At 38.6% G+C, this 16,078-nt stretch overlaps 1 protein-coding gene across 4 annotated transcripts in view; it reads right to left on the reverse strand.

Annotated features, from left to right (window-relative positions):
- ACSL3 (acyl-CoA synthetase long chain family member 3) overlaps positions 1-16,078 on the reverse strand; it is a 50,552-nt gene that overhangs the window by 13,236 nt on the left and 21,238 nt on the right. For all 4 annotated transcript variants that reach the window (XR_008432643.1, XM_053951984.1, XM_053951985.1 and 1 more), the window contains 7 exons: positions 10,258-10,435; positions 5,018-5,127; positions 3,648-3,786; positions 1,680-1,830; positions 950-1,073; positions 724-795; positions 79-218 (listed from right to left, as the gene is read on the reverse strand). Coding sequence is in view for 3 of the 4 variants with exons in the window: in XM_053951984.1 (XP_053807959.1) it covers positions 79-218; positions 724-795; positions 950-1,073; positions 1,680-1,830; positions 3,648-3,786; positions 5,018-5,127; positions 10,258-10,435 (914 nt within the window). In the remaining variant the exon portion in view is untranslated. The remainder of the gene's footprint in view (positions 1-78; positions 219-723; positions 796-949; positions 1,074-1,679; positions 1,831-3,647; positions 3,787-5,017; positions 5,128-10,257; positions 10,436-16,078) is intronic.

Below are 16,078 nucleotides of genomic sequence, written 5' to 3' on the forward strand. Positions count from 1 at the left end.
AAGCACAAGAAAACCAGATACTGCTCCCATGGTAAGACTTTGATTTCTTGGTGCCATTACAAATTAAGTTAACATTACCTGTCACAGAGTGGGGTAGTGTAACCTTTGGAAATCTGTTCCATTTTGTAGTTGTAGGCCAATATAAATAGATTCCTCTGGAAACTGGTCATTTCATTCACTTTATTCATGACGTTTTTGTAGATTCGATCCATAATTTCCTAGTTATGTAAAAAGATGAACTTTAACTCAAAGAAACATTTGAAATACTGACTTCAGTACAGCAAAAAGAAAACACAGTCTAGAAATTCAAGTGAGCTTCAGGTGACAACCCACTCCCAGGTTCTCTCCTCTTCCCTTGCTAAGAGACAGCAAGATGTTCATGGAAAGGACGAAAGCAAAATCTGGGCACAAGCAGAAGTTAACCCCCAGCTGCCAACTGTCTTTATTCCACTCTTTCACTGTACCAAACTAGAAATGACTAATTAAAATGGGAATTGAAAGTCTCTAGCTATCTTAACTTTGAAAAAGTTTGGTACTCATGTCATGATTGCTTATCCCCAACATACAAATAAGTACCACAATTATTATTTTAAAGCAGCTTAACATCAAAGATTCTACCTTTTCTATCTAAATGGTCATGGTATTAATTTTGTTGCTAAAAATTGAATTATAACTTATATTTTAAAAAAGGTTTTAAAAATTATTCATCCTTCAGTTACTTACCGGAACTGCTGCCATTAGAGTTGGCTTCAGTGTAGTAACATCCCCTTTGCTTCCTTTCTTTATCTTAGAAGACTAAAGTGAAGAACAAGTTTACTAGCAGACACATTCAAAATCTTTAACATCAGAAACAAAATTTTTACTGTTTTTAAAGAAATATTACAAATATCTAAGTAATTTTTTTTAATTTCTTTTTGTTTTACTCTAAGGACTTACACCTACAACATACCTGGTCAGCCAACGTCTGAGGGGAAGAGTAACCGATGCGGCACCCGTGAGACAGACACACAAGCTCAGCACTCAGCTCCAGAACATGGGCAAGGGGCAGGTACCCAATATAAATGTCTTTTTCCCTGCAAAGAATTTTTAAAATATAGGTTTATGCTGTATCACTAGAGTCCTCAGATGCATCACTAAGCCAAATGTATGCAAAATTTACTGCAGAAATGGAAAAAGTTGAAAATGCCTTTGAGCTTGAGAGCATATTTCAAATCATGTGGGTTTTGTTTCAAAAGTTGCACATTACACACTGTAGGTTTAAGGGATGAAAAAAGGGTGATGGTTACTCAACTCAAAACAATTAACCATGTTATGGCTGCAAAGGCAACTCAGTGGATGAGATTAAAAACTGCACCAAAGAGAAAGAAGCCACAGAATTTAAACATTAACCAAGGGAAGCACTGCTTAGGGAGGGTTTCAACCAATCTAGTGCAAGGTGGCCTCACAGGTTTTTGTGTCCTGGTCTTGCCCACATACCAAAGAGGAGAGAATACAGAGTACATGAAGTAGTATCATGTCATTTAGTACAGTGCTGGCAGATGCTCAGATGTCAGTGCATAGTATGATGTGTTACACCCATAGCAATATAAAACAGTCAATATTTTACACAGTAATTAATCTAAAATTAAATGCAATTACATGACTTTTTTACTAGCTGGTCAGAAACAGTTAGTACGTACCCCAGGTTTGGGATCCTCTCAGCCATTCCAGTTATCCCAGCAATTATGTTGCAATGGGAGATCATAACTCCTTTGGGAATTCCTGTGGATCCACTTGTGTACATGATCACTGCAATATCCGAGGGCACAGGCCTGGATGGCTGCTTGTTTCCTGCAAGTTGTTAAAAAATAGGATGTGTGATGTGCGGAGAGCCTCTCGGGCTAGGAGATCTGACACACACTGACACATTTCAGCAGTCACTGCAATACAGCACCACAGGACTCCTGCTATTACATTCTGCTTTTGCTTAAAAAAAGATTGTGGTCAAGCTTAAGTGCCTTCACAAAGAGTAGGAGCTTGGCATTAGCTGAGCAATACTTTGACTGATTGTCCTTATCCACTTTGACTGATTGTCCTTATCCACCACAACAGTTTTCCTATTATTTTTCCCCTTCTCCTGCAGTGGAGAGAAAAATAGGCAGAGCTTTGGCTCATCCAAAGCACCACTGAGCATCCCTGCCTCGGGAAGGTTCACTGCCCTGGTTCCACCCCTCTGTGCCTCATGTGCTCCCTGGCAGGGAACACACACTGCCTCATTTGCAACACCTGCAGCAAAGCACTGCTGAGCCAACCTGAGGTCCCATCTCCATAAATATTTAAAAGAAGTTCAACAGCTTTAATTGGATTAAAGTGCTTTTTAAATACTTGTGCTGAGAGCAAAAAAATACAAAAACTACTGTGCTTACTCAGAGGAAACTGCATCACACACAGTGCATGTGGCACAGCGCACACACTGAATAAGCATAAAAGCAACATTTAATCATTTTCCACTCACTGAATCCTGCCTATCCTGCACTGAGGAAAAGAAACATAAGCAATAGCTCATCTACTTAATAGTAATTGGACATGCTTTACCATAAACAATTCATGATAGCATTTCACAGTTTATGAATGGTTAACTTGACAAAGATAATGTCCCTTTATTGTAGTGCAGAGCATGTGATATTTAAAAGACTGAAGAAAAATTAAGTATCTTTTTACATAGCACATAGATTAAAAGATTTCAGGGAGCTAATGAATTTCAGCCAAAATTTTTCTCCTGGTGTTGTATTAAACTGTTTTAGTGGTACATAAAACTGGTACATCAAATAGGGAAAAGCATCTTCTAAAGAAATTGAGAGGTCATGATATTTGGAGCAAATCTGCCATTCCCCTGAACATCAAAATCAGATGGATTGAACACACCCCCCTACTCCTAAAATACAATCCAACATTCTTATGCCTGCAGTAGTTAAGGGATTCTGAAAACACAAAGAACAAAAGAAAGGAACTACTGAATATATTGAAATCTTAAAATACTGGGATGGACAGGTCTTCAGAGCCAAGAATAAAAATTTCGTAAGGTTACAATGAAAATAAGTACTAAAATTCTGAATTACAGTTCTAAAAATGGTACATAGACCAGAAATAGATTTCAGTGATTTTACACAGATCAAAGCTTTCAGAAATGCAATAAGTGACAAAGTTCTATCAGATTCAAATGACCAGTTTACATTTTGCTATCTGTGAATTTTACAAAACTTAATGACAACAAATTACGATTTCTTTTGTTATAAAATACACAATGATTTTCCTTCTGTGCCCTGAATAATCTGGTTTTAACAAGTCTGATCAAAAGAATGTTTTTTAAGTTTCTATCCTGAATTAATTGCTTATCCTAAAAACTATCCTTCAACCTGTGACACTTGATTGTGGAGTCAGTTTTTACTCTGTTGAAAAACAAAAAACAAACTTACACCCCAAAATCCAACCACCCACAACCAAAACAAAATGACAAAAAAAAAACACTCACAAATATTTTATTTACAGGAAAAGGAAATCAGAAAAGGTTAAATCTGCATTATTTTGAAATCTGCAGTTTCTTCAAGCTTACTCAACAGGGTCAAATTAGGGCACCAAAAGAGATGGTCTGAAGAGGAAGAACCTACCAGTGTCTGCCTTGGCCCCCATGGCTTGCACAGATGCCATGGTGTGAACAATGACACCCTTGGGGAACTCTGACCACGTTGTGGGTTTGCCATCCACTGTAATTATGTGTCGCAGTAGTGGAACTTGAGAAACAATTTCCTGTGAAAATGAAAAATCAGTCCAGAAATTCAAAATTCCTTTTATGCCAGGAAGTAAAAAAAAAAAACCAAAAACAAAACTAAGAACAAAAACCTCCATGCTATCTGCTGTATACTTTTTAAAAAGCACTAACATAAAACATCTCAGAGTTTTAAAGGATAAACCTCCCAAGCTCAAATAGCTGCAAAGCCTGAAGCTTACCAATTTTAAGTCAAAAAAATTCTCCAAACATTTACTGATTTGTATTTTATTTCATGAAAACCCCACAAATAAGACTGCAGTGATTTGCAGACATAATTGACTTTCCCTTCCCATAGAACACTGAGAGAAACTGGTGATACTGAGCTCACAATAATTCTTAGGTTACTCCTTGGTTATTATGCTATTTAAAATAAGCAACAGCTAGCAAAAATATTACAAATCACTCATTAAGCATTTCAAGCAAAACATGAGTTCAAAGACATTTATCAGTGTTCTCATGGAAGAAGAGAAGATTATCACCTATAGCAGAGCAAATACATTCTCTCACTGCAAGCTGAAATAAATATGCATGGCACAGATACTGTCACTGTAATAACTTCTTTTTAAAGTTTGGGAAATTCTCATTCAAATTTCCACAACAGCACAATTTTTCATTAAAACAATTGCCTTATCTGAAAGGTCCAGTTTCCCCAAAACACACAATGATGAGACTCATGCAGATTAGTTGTTCCACTTGGGTATTCCATCAGGGTCAGGAAGTCAAATAAGTTCTTTGACTGCACTAATGTTTAGCGAGCTTTTTCTCCCCCTGCATGGAAAAACAGCTCTAACTCTTTAAACACCCATCTTTAGACGTAAAAACCATTCTCTGCTGGGAAAACATCTGATAATAAGCCAGGAGCATGATCACAGTTAGCTCTTTATACATTTTTCTGTTCTTCCCATTGTTACATTTATAGGTACTAAATCCACCCCAAAACCACGGCAGTTTCTTGTAAAGGTGTTTTTCCAGGCAGCACTCCAGCTCTGCAATACTGCAAATTGCTCATTCTCCACTCACTCAGCAGCCTAAAACCCACTGAAAGCACACTACCACTTTCTGTAGATGAAGACAGATACATAAATTTTCTTCCAGAAGTGTCTGCCTTATGGAAAGGCAATAAATCATTGCTCTGTACAATGGAACCAGGCCATTTAACAATGGTGAACAGACACACTGGAAGAGATAGCCAAAGAACAATTTTCTGACCTTCAATTTTGTTTGCATCAGCTCTTTACTAGTAATGATGGTGGTCACTTCTGTTTCATTCAGCCCATGAACTATTGCTGGGCCCCCCAGCGTGGCGTACAGAGTAACAACTGAAACACAAAATGGGAAATGGTCAGTTTCTGGGTTACATTTTCAAGTATAATTTACAAAAAAGAACGGAGATTAATCTATTCTAACTTAGGCAACAGAGTAAAAATATTTGTCAACTCAAAGATGGGACAGTTTTTTATCTAAAAAGCCTCTTAACAGCTGAATTTAAATACAGTGTGATCTTCAGTTACTCCGAGAAGGCAGAATGAACAGCTATTCTCTATGTGACTGTTTACTCTTTTCCAAGGTCTAATTAGAGGTGCCAAAACCACATCACCTTATGAAATTCTCCTGGATCCACTCTCATACTGTCACTGCTTTTACCATTTGAAAAGTAGGCAAGCCTTCTCAGTTTAATCACAGTGTAACATTCCTCTTGCACACAGGAAAGAAGCAGCTTTCATCCAGGTGACTTCTCTTTCCAGAATTCACATACTCTGTTACTAACCTTTTACAATTGACTACTAATAACAAATTATTACAGCATGGTAAAATGTGTCATCAGCAGAGAATTCTCACACTCAGGAATAAATCTGTGACTAGCCTGTTCTGACATCTATTTAAAATAATGCAGTAAACACTCATTAGACCTTGAATTGACATGAGAATCATACAGAAAAGCAAGAAAGAAAATATTTAGAAAATTGACTATAAGAAAAATTGTTTCCTGTTTGTAAGGTCAGCTCATTAGTGAGTGTGTTACACAATTATTTCATATTAACACCTTTAAAATTATATTTAATTTCCTGGTATTATCAATGGAACTGAATGACAAGAGACCAAAAGAGACTAGGGAAGAAAAAGACAGCTCAAAATTGCAGAGAAGCATTGCTCTCAAAAAAAAAAAAAAAAAAAAAAAAAGTTCTATTTTACAAGCAGAACACTAAACAGGGACATCTTATAAAAGCTCTGAGATCAATCAACACAATCCATAATTATAATATCCTTGCTGGGAGTTTTGTCAAAACAGGTATCAGAATATATCCAGCTTTTCAGTCTGTATATAGCTGAATATTTAAAGAATGTAATTATGAAAATAAGACACCCCATTGTACATTAGAACTGTAATCACTGCAGCAAAGATTAAAAACTAAAATTAAATAAAGTTCTGTTGTATTCTAAGATTTTTATTTTAACATTTTAAATCCAAGGAGTTACTAACCCGAAACAATTCAAAAGCAGTCTTCTTACACAGAAAAGTAAATAGCTGACCTCTACTTATTTTTTTCTTGTTAAAACAGCCCATCATAGTTCAGAACTGTTGCAGGGCAAATGCACATGCACTGTGTTTTCTTTAATTTGGTGGGAGCAAAGTCCAGAAGAGTGCCTCTCCTCGTTCCCACGAGCTCTCTCTGCTTACTGCAGTGACCCCTGTTATATAAACATGTAGCAGAAATTCAGCTGCCCCGAGCCAACGAGCAGAACTGAGCTGACAACATCAGCCAGAAGGCAAAGCATCATCTCAGGAATAACCACAGGGGTACTTAATTACTCATCTACAAATAAGTATATTAAGACACTCAGAGCTATATGACAGAGCTAAAGGGAAAGAGAGACCATTTATATGATGGTGCACTGATGTCACAGAGAGAGCAAAACTGAGCAATGACTCATCTCTGAAATTCTGCCTTCTCCACACTGGCATCTAAAACTTTTTCAGGCAAATCCAAAAGTTTTGATAGTTTTTTTCTCTCCTCAGTCTCATAAGAACGTACTGAGAAGGGATTATTTTGTATTCACATTTATACGTGCAATAGTACAAGTGAGTCTTTGTTATCTGACCAAAGGCTTGATAAAACAAAAATCCCCAACACCACTAAATTTGCCAGCTCGTAGAAGACAAAACCTTACCCTAAAGAAACAAATAGAACTTTTACAATTTATTTCAAGGTAACTGGAATGTTGAACAGTATTTCACCATCCATCATACATCAAGAATAAAAAGCAAAATGAACTTCTAAAGGCTTCAGCCAAATTTAATTCTGACCAAACCACTTCTGCTCAAGCATGATTGAAAAATGAAACTTAAGCTCTCCTATTCCACCATTTGGCTATGCACTTTTGTGTTTTATCTGCCTACTCTGGTGAAGAGCTGTTCACACACATGAAGAGGTACTTAGGAAGAAAATCTGTTTTCATGTTAGTACTACTTCTGTCTCTGGTCTAGCAATCCCACTCTACCTCCTGCAAATATAAGACTTAGAGAACTTCAGAAAAAGTCACATTTAAAATCAAGCAAGTATTTCTGAGCAAAAAATAAATTGTTTGTGCAAGTGATCCATAACAAACATGACTTTCCTCATTTTAATTCTCTAGTGCAAAAGGCATTCTCTCCAACACTATGTATGAAGTAGATGAACCTGCTCTGTTGACACCAGCTCTGGGGCCACTCCATCAGACTGAACACATTTCACATTTGGAAAACATGTCCCAACACCCCCACAGCAGTTAGCTGGTATCAAACCTGCACACTGAAAAATGCTAGCATAAGCCATTTAGCAATGTCTTGCCACTATAACTGTTTCAACATCATCTGAATCTTCCAATTTGTCCTGCAAGCTGCCTGTGAACACTGCACAGCTCTCTCTTCATCTGCCAGCACAAGTCAGCCAAGCTCACAGAAGATGACACAGCTTAGATGATGAACACCACGTCAGAGTGTGTGCCGAGGCACGTCGCAGCAAGGGGATTTAAAGCACTAATCCAGCAAACCCAAAACACACATACCGTTCTGCTCACAACATCCAGCCCCTAGCTCAGATTTCTCCCCTCAAAATACACATTTCCCTAGGATTTGTAAATGTGCTTCAGTTCCAAAGGGAAAAAAATTTATGCAAGGCCTTGCATTTTATTCCCAGGATAGCCACTAGGAATGTGACAGATCCCAAAAGTGATAACAGGGAACCAGCACAGAGACATGCAGTTTAAAAGCAGCACAGGCATCTTATCTAAGAATAGTGTGTGCAGGTCTCTGCTCTGGTAGGCAGGTCAGCAGCATTTACTCACTGAAGAACCAACCAAAACCATCACCAATTCAGGTGGGAAGGCACCTGCAAAGAGCACCTGCACACACCATCCACTGCAGCAGAGTGGCCTGTCTGGGTTTTATGGATCTCCAAGGATGAAGATTTCACAACTGTTCTTTGTTCCTGCTCTGATACGGAACCACCCTCACAATGAAGATGCTTGCCCTAATATGTAATCAATTTTTCCTGCCATTGAACTTGTGATTGTGGCCTGCAGTGGTATCAAAGCACACCTCTGTGAGCAGAGCCTAGCTCCATCTCCTCTGCATGCTCCCACTGGGGAGTGTCAGACAGCAACAAGATCTGAACTCACTCATCTTAACTCTGAACAGACCCCTCTCTGTCAGCCTCTCCTCAGATGTCACGTTCTCCAACCCCTCCAGCATCGTGGCAGCCCTCCACTGGACTTGCTCCAGGATGTCAGCACCTTTTTGCCTAATAGGAAGTCCCAATGTAGGCACAGTAGTCCAGATGTGGTTCTAGCAGTGTCCAAACAGAGGAGAAGGATCATTTCCCTGAGCCTAGCTACTACACTCATGCTACCATCCAGGATGCTGCAGGCCTCCACTGCAAGAGGCTGCTGCAAAATCCTGGGTGACTCATGGCCCACCAGAACCCTGAGGTCCTTCCCTGCAAAGCTGCTCTCTCCAGCTGTCCCCTAGCCTATACTGGTGCATTCCAGCGTGCACAGAGGAAATTTTAAGTGCCTTTACTGAATTCCATGAGGTTCCAGACAACCCACTTTTCCAGCTGACAGGCTCCTCTGCACAACAGCCCCACCCTCGAGTGTACTGGCTGCTGCCCCCAACATGCCACCAGCTGGGACCTCCTGTGTTTGCACTCTGCCCCATCATCCAGGCCTTCAATAAAGAAATTAAGCAGTATTGGAGTCACTGTCAGCCACTGAAGGCTGCCCAGTAACTCTGCTCTATGGCTCACAACCCTTGCAGCCAATGGTCCCTCTTGCCCACCTTTATGTGAACAGTTTGGCTGTACAGGTACCACAGGAAGCCATGCCAAAGGCATTGCTACAGTCCCAGTACACAACATCCACCCTGTCCTTGCCCACAGAGCCAGCTGCCACACAAGGCAAGCAGGCTGACTCTGAAATGTTAAGGGCCAGAGCACCTTGGCACCTACTCCATCCTTAACACTGAGGGACCAACACAGCAAAAGGTACATGCAAAATAACCAGAGACAGGAGTAAAAACTTATGTAAATGGAAACTGCTACATACTCATCACCATGGTCTTCTCAAACTGAAATAGACTTGTGCTCAGAGCAAAGAGGAACTGTTCAAATATAAATCTTATTAGACTTGCTTCCAAAATCTGAAAAAAGTATAATTGATAGGCATCTTTAGTGTATCTAGGCAGGAAATCAGGAAATTCTGCACACCTGGCTTTTACAGCCCACGTCTTACTGAAGGAGGGTAAATGTGGCACAGGAGGGAAAAGGCCAAAGCCTGTGAGGAACAGCAGTTTCTGGCATGTCCTGAGGGACAAGATGTGCCCCCCTGAGAGCATCACAGAAGCCAGCCAGGCTGAGCTTAGTTAGGTAAAGCACATATTAAGGAGCAATGATGAAACAGACATTTAAACAGCTATAGCACACTGAGACCAGCATTCAGTACATTCCTGACCAAGAAAAAACGGCCAAACCAAAATCAAAATTGAAGAACTGACAAAATATCCAGATAAAACAAAACTTGCAGGCACAGATGAAGGTTTGACGTCAACTCCTGAAATTGAGTCAATGAATTCATGTGTGATTTTTGTTTGTTTGTTTCAGAAACTTGGGAATCTGTACTGATTTGAGATGAAAAAAAAAAATAAACCTCTCACAAATTCATTGAGCAAACTATAATTACTAAAACTATTCTCCCCATCTGCCAATAGCTACTGGTTTCTCTAGTCACTAAAGCAAAAGGCTACCAAGTGCACCGTTTCTACCTTATGCACTATTTTTTAATTTGAAAACTCTGATGTTCTATATAAAATCTAAATAAAGTTTTCTTAGTACATAAAGCAAAGCAAAAAAGAGTTTTGTTTTCAGACTCTGGGATCAAAAGCCATAAAAACTTCAGGGAAGACAGGTACTCACGCTGGTAGTTGCACATAAAGCAGGCCTGGGCTGCAATCATCCACTCAGCTCTGGTCTCACAGAAGATAGCAATGTTAGTCTTTGGCTGCTGACCCAAGACTGCTAAGCCATTTCCAAAATTAACAGCTTTAATGTACACATCTTCGTAAGAAAGCCAGGTGTACTTGCCAAGGATGACCTAACAAGAATAATAAAATCAATTTAGAAAATGAAAATCCTTAACACATGCCCTACTAGATCTTCAGCCATGTGAAGAATCCAGGGATGTTTGAGTAACATGTGCTTGAATTGTAACAGCAGTTTACTCAAGATAAAGATGATACTTTTTCTTGCCAAAAGCTACAGGGCCTGTGGAAGTTCCAACATAAATACCATATCACAATGCAATATCTCCATCCATGTTACCACCTCAGTTTCTATTTTCATAGAAGGGAAAGCATATGATTCCCACCATCTTTCATAGCTTCAGGAGCCCTCTGAAAGACTGTTTGGTTACCTGGCCCACATACCTCTACTTCTTAAACAAAGTTTGGTTTATGTAAAGGATGGGAAGCACTAGTTAGCACAGTACATTCTCTATATTTGCTTTCTTGGATATTTGGGCTACAATTCTACACAAACATGACACTCAGATGTTCATTTAAAAAAAAAAAACTAACAAATGGAAACTGGACTCCAGAAAGCAGTATATCCATGGGCCCTCAGTCAGAAATTGTGAAATACCTTTCCCTTTGTTCTGAAACAAATGTCAAGGGGATGAACAGTAATACTTTTGCCTTTTTTTTTACTGTTAAACAAGAGTGGGAGAGGAGACAGGATAGGAAATTACTGGCAAACTTCATTTTTGAGAAGTCATGTAGAATATATTATGCAATCTCACTTTTCCATATGGGAAAGCTGGTGCACAGTAAAACTGGATTTGAATTTACAGGTCACTACCCAGATTTCTGTGTGCACTTGCACCTTGCAGTACTACTTCCTTACTGAGTGACAGGATATTTCTTTGAGACCAACCTAGACACATTCATATGAAGATGTTTTATACTGAAAATCAATACTCTAAATTATCATATCCTAGCCATCTATTTATATAAGCACACTGACAATTCTGAAAAACTATGTTGCAATCAAGTATTTCAGACATGTTCTTTCCAAAGCATTAGTAATAACTGCAAACATTAAAAAAAACTAGAAAAAGCTACAACTACAAAAGCTCCTTCATTCTTTTTTCCGTATTTCATTCATCAATGGGAACTAAATTTCAAACTTTGGGCTGTTAAATCTAACAATTTTTGACATGTAACTACATTTCTAATGAGTCTGTATTTCCACATCTGCTTCTTCAATAAAATATATTTTAAAATATCTCTCAAACTCTAATCGAAAAATAAAATTTAGTAGATTTCCTTTGTCAAGACACTTTTACAAACTGTTTCATAGTTAAAATTAGTTGTAACAATGAGTTGTACCTACTACAGCTTTACTGCATATTGCTCATTAACCTATTTGTTCAGTAGGACAAACAGGTACATGTGCAGCTGCTTGGAATTTCATAAATGTCCTTATGGGAAAAGATCATTTAACAAGCCCAACAAACAACATTTGTCAATAACAGCAATATATAGCAATTCCACCAGAAAATACAGACTTCTCACACAAATATCTGCTCAGTTTTTCCTAGCTTATTTCCAGAAGCTCTGTTTCAGCAGCAAACAGGCTGCTTCAAACCTCAAAACCTTTCTGGAGCAGAAAGATCAGGCTGAAATGGCAGCATGTGGGGCAGGGGCTCACTGTCACACCCTCTGAGGAAGAGGGGGGCCCTGGGAGTCCCTTTTTGTTTCAACACAGCAAGATATTTCTGGTTTGGAAAACTCTCACTGCTTCCAAAAAAAATATTGCACCTCTTCCTGTCCATCGAAATTTTGGTAATTTGGAATTTAAATTCCAATTTGGGATTTTTTTTCCCCCGAAGGCAGTATTTATGGCAGACGGGGAAGTTCTTGACAGGCTCATCAGCTGAAAACAATTTATAGCAGTGACTTGGGTAATACCCTTTCCCTCATTATACTCTGCCTACAGTGTAGCCTCAGGAAAACTGCTCACAAATAATTAGGCCAAGAAATACACGCAGATTCTTGTTACTGTTTCTGGTAAGCTTGCCAATCCATAAGAGGTTTTAGCAATTTCCACCACTCTCACTGAACCGGGGAACATAAATCAGTAAATGGCCAAAAATTAATCTCTCCAAAGAATACTTGCGATTCTGCTTTTCTCCCCTTTTTTTATTATCTTAAATAATTCATCTTAAGCTTGTTGATATGTAGTGAAAGATCACCTCATTGGTGCTTTCTTTTCTTATAAAGGAAAAATCCTTTCTAAGGATGTGTAGACTGTTGGCTGTAGCTATTTGTATAAAAATACATTTCTGAAGAACATGGACATAAGAACTGCTAAGACCTTTTTCAATGCAGTAATTTTGAGTTTTACTTTCCTACTGCCTTCCATATATTCAAATTCCAGTGTTCCTTTCCCATGACCAGTGTTTCTTCTCTATTCCATCCCTATGACATTTATATTAGATACACATTAGTGAATAACAGACACTCGTATATACATATTACTAAACTGGCTCTAAGTCCCTTTCTCCTGCATTTCTCTATCAGCTTCTTCTGCAGGACACAGAGCAGGTTTATCTCATACTCCTCATGTTGGAGTGTGTCTCCAAACTCATTTCCCTTCTTGGCCTTGCCCTCAGTAGCTTTTGCTAACATTTTCCAATGTACAGTGCAAGAAAGACAAGGAGCTACTGGAGAGAGTCCAGTGGATGCCACAAAGATGATGAGGGGTCTGGAGCATCTCTCTTGCAAGGAGAGACTGCGGCATCTGGGCCTGGTTAGTCTGGAGAAGAGAAGAGAAGACTGGGGAGATCTCATTAATGCATACAAATATCTCAAAGGGGTGCCATGAGGATGGTGCCAGGCTCTTTTCAGTGTGCCCAGTGATGTGACAAGGAGCAAAGGCCATAAACTAAAACATAAGCAGTTCCATTTCAACACGAGGGAGAACTTCTTTGCATTGAGGGTGGAGAGCACTGGAACAGCTGCCCAGGGAAGGTGTGAACATTCCAAACCCACCTGGACATGTTCCTGTGCCACCTGCTCTGAGTGACCCTGCCTGGGCAGGGGGTAGGACTGGGTGATCTCCAGTGGTCCCTTCCAACCCTAACAGTTCTGTGATTCTGCTTCTGCTGCCAACAGGTGGTAAGACTGGCATTAGGCACCATAATCCTTTAAACACTCACACACATTTAATCCACAACTTTCAGTGCTTACTTCTGCTCGATAACTCATGGAAAGAAACTAACTGTTCAAGAGCTGGCAGAAGGGCTAAAGTGAGTTTGAGCACAGATGAGAGCAGCCAGCAGGGCCTGCAGCTCTGGGGTTTCACTGGAAACACAGCATTCCATAGGAAAACGCTGCCCTCTCGTGCTCCAGGCTTAAACTGCACGCTGAGGCACATTGTCACATGGAACAAAATACTAGGAATTATCCAGATTATCAATACTTGGGAATCCAGAAAAGCAAAAACTAAACACACAGCTAGTATTTCTTTTACCTGGATTTTAGAAACATATTAAAATTTTTAGTACAAAGGTGTAATAAAACCTTCTCGATGAAGCTGCAAGGCTCATGTAGAGTCATTAAACTACCTGATCTCAGTTACCTTTAAAGGTCTTCCTAAAAGTACCTTATAAGGTTTAAAGAACATTGACTATGACTTGGAAACCAGCAATCATGAATTAAATACATCTTCCTGTAAAAGTATATTAAAATAATACAAAGGAAGTTATTTGAAATGCCCACTTTTGGCCTTTTTCACATGAACACATGGATTGCAGTTCAATATATCTGAAAACCCTCACTCTAACACACCACTTACATAGCAATCTATGGTTTTCAACATCTTAGGTGACTCTCTTGCTGCTCAATGACTTGGCATGGCAAGAACCTTCCCGAACCTTCACTTTAAGCTTCAGTATCAGCAGTAATGAGTAAAGCTCTGAGTTGCAAGAATTGCCCATGTGCTTGCTGATGCACCCAAGTCTCTCTAGCTTTAGATGCATCACCTTTCCCAACAAAGCTGTGTTTTCCTCTCCCCACTATGTCTTATTTATTATGTTCCCAGTAATTCTGTTCTTGGTTACCAACCCTTTTTAAAGCTGAGGAAGACAAACAAACAACCCCCAAAACAAACAGACATCTCTCTCTCAAAATAAACCAACGGAAGAACACACACACAAAGCCAAATCGACATACCAACATAGATCAAAGCAAGCACCTGATATAACCTGATATAACCTAAAACTGAGACGACACAAAATAATGAAGCTCATCTTTCGGGCATCATAAAATTTCAGCTGTGGTTAAATTAAGTCCCTTTTCCAATTAATTATACCTTTAATCTCAGAGGTATTTTCAACATTATTTTATACTGACTTAAATACATGGTTTATGAAATTAATATTAGGTATGCATGATATTGGAGAAGGAAATTGGAGAGTACATGACAGAAAGCACTAACCATTTATGAATTATTATGAAATGCAACAAGTGCATAAACAAGTATTTGTATTTTATTTACATCCATTAATTTCTGCTACTTTGGAATCTCCAAAAAACCAAATATTTTTGCAACAGTACATTACCATAAAAATTCAAGAAATTACAGATTTTCTGAGATATCATTGTTTTCTCAATAAATTTATGGGAGTATCTGATCTTAAAGATGTTATGAAGTTCTAAATAATTTTAGCTACAAGTGCGAGCACACTTAGTTTTCCCAATAATCAAAAGGTGAGTATTTTACTTTTTATATATATATATACACATATATAGACGCATCTATATAAATAATTATAAAATATATTGCAGCTCCTGTCAAGTATAGAAATAAGACGGATTATACCTAAGAATTAAGCTTGTTGTACACTTTTTGAAGGACTGCACCAAACCTCAGCAAGCTAGCTTTGTGCTAAAGGGAACCAGGCAATAAAAGGTGCCTGGAATGAAAGAAATCTAAGGAAGGGAACCCTGACATTTAGAATCAACAAAGTATCTTGTGAAATGTTCTGATTTTCCTCACTTGCTAACACATGCTATGAGGTCTTAAGAAACACTGTATTCCATTACAGAAAAAAAATTTAAAGGTGGACTTGTGTGATAATGCCACAACCTGGAACAAAGTAACAGGAGGGTAAGTGTGGCAATTGACCACAATGAACCCTTGTGTCAAGCTTAGACAAAAATTACCTAACTTGGGTAGTTTCTAAGCCTAAATACTCACAAACAAGTAATTTAAGTGGATCAACACAAACATCCTTCGTCTTTCAAATATTCACAACGTTTTGCTTGCATAATGGAAAAGACTAAAACTCCTAAGTTCTTAAGTCTTACATTCACAAACATGATTAAAAAACAGGGCACATGTTTTTATGTAAAAAACAGCGCAGCCAAAATTCTGATCTGTGCTCAGAAGCCGTTCTTCATACAACATGAACTTTGTTTCTTTATAGGGTAATGAGGCAGCAAAATGTGCATCAAGCAAGAGTACATGTAACCATTCATCCCAGCATTTCCTTCATTCTGCAAAACCACCTCCACAGCTAAAGGGAAGTTTCACTAAAAATAAAGTTTGTATAAAGATTTAACAGAACTGAACTTTGCCATATATTGTGACATTAACCAAATTAGATTTTAAACATACTCCTCCTATCAGAATTAAAACTAGCAGCATGAAGAGAAATGTTTTCCATCTGCACAGA

This window comes from Vidua chalybeata, chromosome 10 (genome assembly GCF_026979565.1).
Source record: "Vidua chalybeata isolate OUT-0048 chromosome 10, bVidCha1 merged haplotype, whole genome shotgun sequence".
NCBI lineage: Eukaryota > Metazoa > Chordata > Aves > Passeriformes > Viduidae > Vidua > Vidua chalybeata.